The sequence below is a fragment of the Rosa chinensis genome, chromosome 5, assembly GCF_002994745.2.
Source record: "Rosa chinensis cultivar Old Blush chromosome 5, RchiOBHm-V2, whole genome shotgun sequence".
In the NCBI taxonomy this organism is placed as follows: domain Eukaryota; kingdom Viridiplantae; phylum Streptophyta; class Magnoliopsida; order Rosales; family Rosaceae; genus Rosa; species Rosa chinensis.
In genome coordinates, this window is record NC_037092.1 from 76,591,555 (window position 1) to 76,594,164 (window position 2,610).

At 41.8% G+C, this 2,610-nt stretch overlaps 1 protein-coding gene across 1 annotated transcript; it reads right to left on the reverse strand.

The window, feature by feature from the left end:
• Positions 1–430: 430 nt before the first annotated feature.
• On the reverse strand, positions 431–1,905 carry LOC112165066 (uncharacterized protein At5g39865). Its single transcript, XM_024301465.2, has one exon. The coding sequence runs from the start codon at positions 1,424–1,426 to the stop codon at positions 704–706; it is 723 nt and encodes a 240-aa protein (XP_024157233.1). The 5' UTR covers positions 1,427–1,905; the 3' UTR covers positions 431–703.
• Positions 1,906–2,610: the final 705 nt, after the last annotated feature.

Below are 2,610 nucleotides of genomic sequence, written 5' to 3' on the forward strand. Positions count from 1 at the left end.
ATTTCCCCCACCACATTTCTCATTCAGTCCATCAAATCCTTCAACAGCTCATTCCACACTTCAATCTGGTTGGTCTTTATGAGAATATAATCCTAACCTTTTTTTTGGTCATAAGAGAATATAATCCTAACTTGCTCCTAGTATATAGACCTTTCTGTCTAATCAATCTAGTCTATTCAATTTCGGATTAGCTGTTGATTTATTATTAATTCGACACTCAATCTTGTTTGCATACCAATAATGAATAGACAGTTGACATTAAATCTTCCCTCATATATTGCATCAATCAAAGTCATCCAACCCTTAAAACAATGATTAGGCAACAAATTATTATTTTCTCACATCTTTAATTTCACAAATCATACACAAAAGGGTACTTGGAGTTGGATTTTGGGGCCAAAAGTTCATAATCATGCACATCAAACAAAAATAAACAAAAAGAAAAATGTACCTAAATCAAGTTGAAATATCATAACCCAAAGTTAGCTTGTAAAATCCAAGGTTGTGACAAAATGTCACACACTCACACCCCATTTCTGGTTGGAACTACACTTTCTTACATTACATACAAATTACCCAACAACATCCTCCATAACAAAAACTACACATTAAACTACTCCAACCAAGAAATTCCATAAAAAAAAAAAAATTAAAAAAAACCACAAAATAAAAAAAAATTGCTTCTTCTTTTTTCCCTAATTATCTAGATTGGTGCGCAAGAACAAGAAGAGCACCTGATCAGACCATTCTCATTGCACGAGGTACAACTCCTGAAGCCCCCTTTCTCAGAGTACAACTTATGACTGCCGTCACAAACGTCACACAGTAAAAACCTGTATCCGCCGCACGCGTCGCACGCGCCGGGTTCCTGTACGGGCAGGCCTTCCACAAACTTCTTGAGCTCGCCAGCCTCGTGCAGCTGTTTCACCTCTTCGGCCCCACCAATGTACCTCCCGCCAATGAAAACCCGGGGGAGGGTCAACTTTCTTTGACCAAGTATCTGCTGCAGCTCGGTAATGAAGGCGTGGTCCATCGCCAGATCTCGCTCGTCCAACGTCACGCGGAATCCCCGGAGTATTGATCGGACGGCCTTGCAGTCCTCGAACGTGCGGCGCACGACACGTAGGCTGGTGAAGTATACGACAATGCGTTTCTCGCCGCCCGGGAGGGAAATAGACGACGGCTCGAGTTGCGTCGTAGGGGAGGGCTCATCTTTGGGGCGAGTCGACCAGGCGCGGAGGAGTGAGTTGGCGACTCGGACGCGGTGGAAGATCGCCGAGGCTTTCTTGGCGGTGGCGGCGGGTTGCGGCGGCTCTTCGGCGCAGAGGTTCTGGATGTCTTTGAAGGAGGAGAACGAGAACGGCGAGGTGGGCGATGTCGTCGTGTCGTGAATCTGAACCGTTGATTTGCTCCACGGCCGCCACATTTGAGGGTTCGGATTTACCAGAAAAACCCAGATAGCAAAATCGAAACTTGGTTGAATTGGGCAACGCGGAAATGGAGAAATAAGAATTGGGTTTCTATCTCTGATTGATTTAGGGTTCTGGGTGTTTGAGGTTTCAAAGAGAGCACTGCAAAGATTGAAACTTTATGATGTGGGGAAAGAGGATATGGATTGGGTTTTGCTTTATTTTTGTGATATGGGGTTTTGGGTTGCTTTAAGCGAAGGCGTTGGGGATTGAAAATTGAAAGAGGGGGACTGCAAAGGTTTGAGCTTTCCACAGAGAAAATGAGAGGTAAAATTGATGGGGTAGGGTTAGGCGGTTGGTTAAGGTAGTTGAGACTTGAGAGAGAGGTGGTGTGTTGGTGTTTTCGCTTTTTTGGCTTGATAGGGGTTTAAGGGGAGATGGGAGGTTCTGATTAGCAGGTGGGCTAATTGGGAGTTAAGGCCTAATATAGATGGGAGGTCCAGTTTAAGTAGATGCCGAAAGGGATTTTTCTGTTGACCTGGTCAAATCTATATGTTTAATTTCTTTATTTTTGTTTTTTCAGTTGCAAACTGTGATTTGGGGAACTTCATTTTATCTTAATTTGGCATTTAAAATAGATTTTGAGGGAGAATACTGCTTGACCAGAGAGGCAGAGACTACAACACTTGGTGATGACTAGTTTTTTTTTTTTTTTTTGAGGAGAAAAGAAAAATTACAAAGAAAAGCCCCTCGGGCAACCAAAGCTAAACTTGTCCCAATAAAGAGCAGAGAGACACTGCAACCAAACTCTAGGAGGCGAACCAGAACCCGAAGACGCTTGGTGATGACTAGTTGAGGCATTCATCTTAAGGAAACTATTTGAGGCTTGACCAAAAACAATGTTTAGATTTATATTGAGCAATTGAACCGTTCATAAACTTCATTTTTTTTCTTAGTTTAAACATGGGAGAATATATTTCTTAGATGCCTAATGGAGACCTAAATATTGGGAAGAACATGTCAAAAAGACCAACTTAATGAGTTCAAAGACATCAGAATGAGGCAAATGCAATCATACACATCTGGATAACAATGTAAATTGGCATGAAAACTTTTTCATTTCACTTTATAAAATCTAATTTACTTGCTGCCAAAACTATTATGTTCTTTAATATGTCACTTTCTGTGCGAGATTATTTGT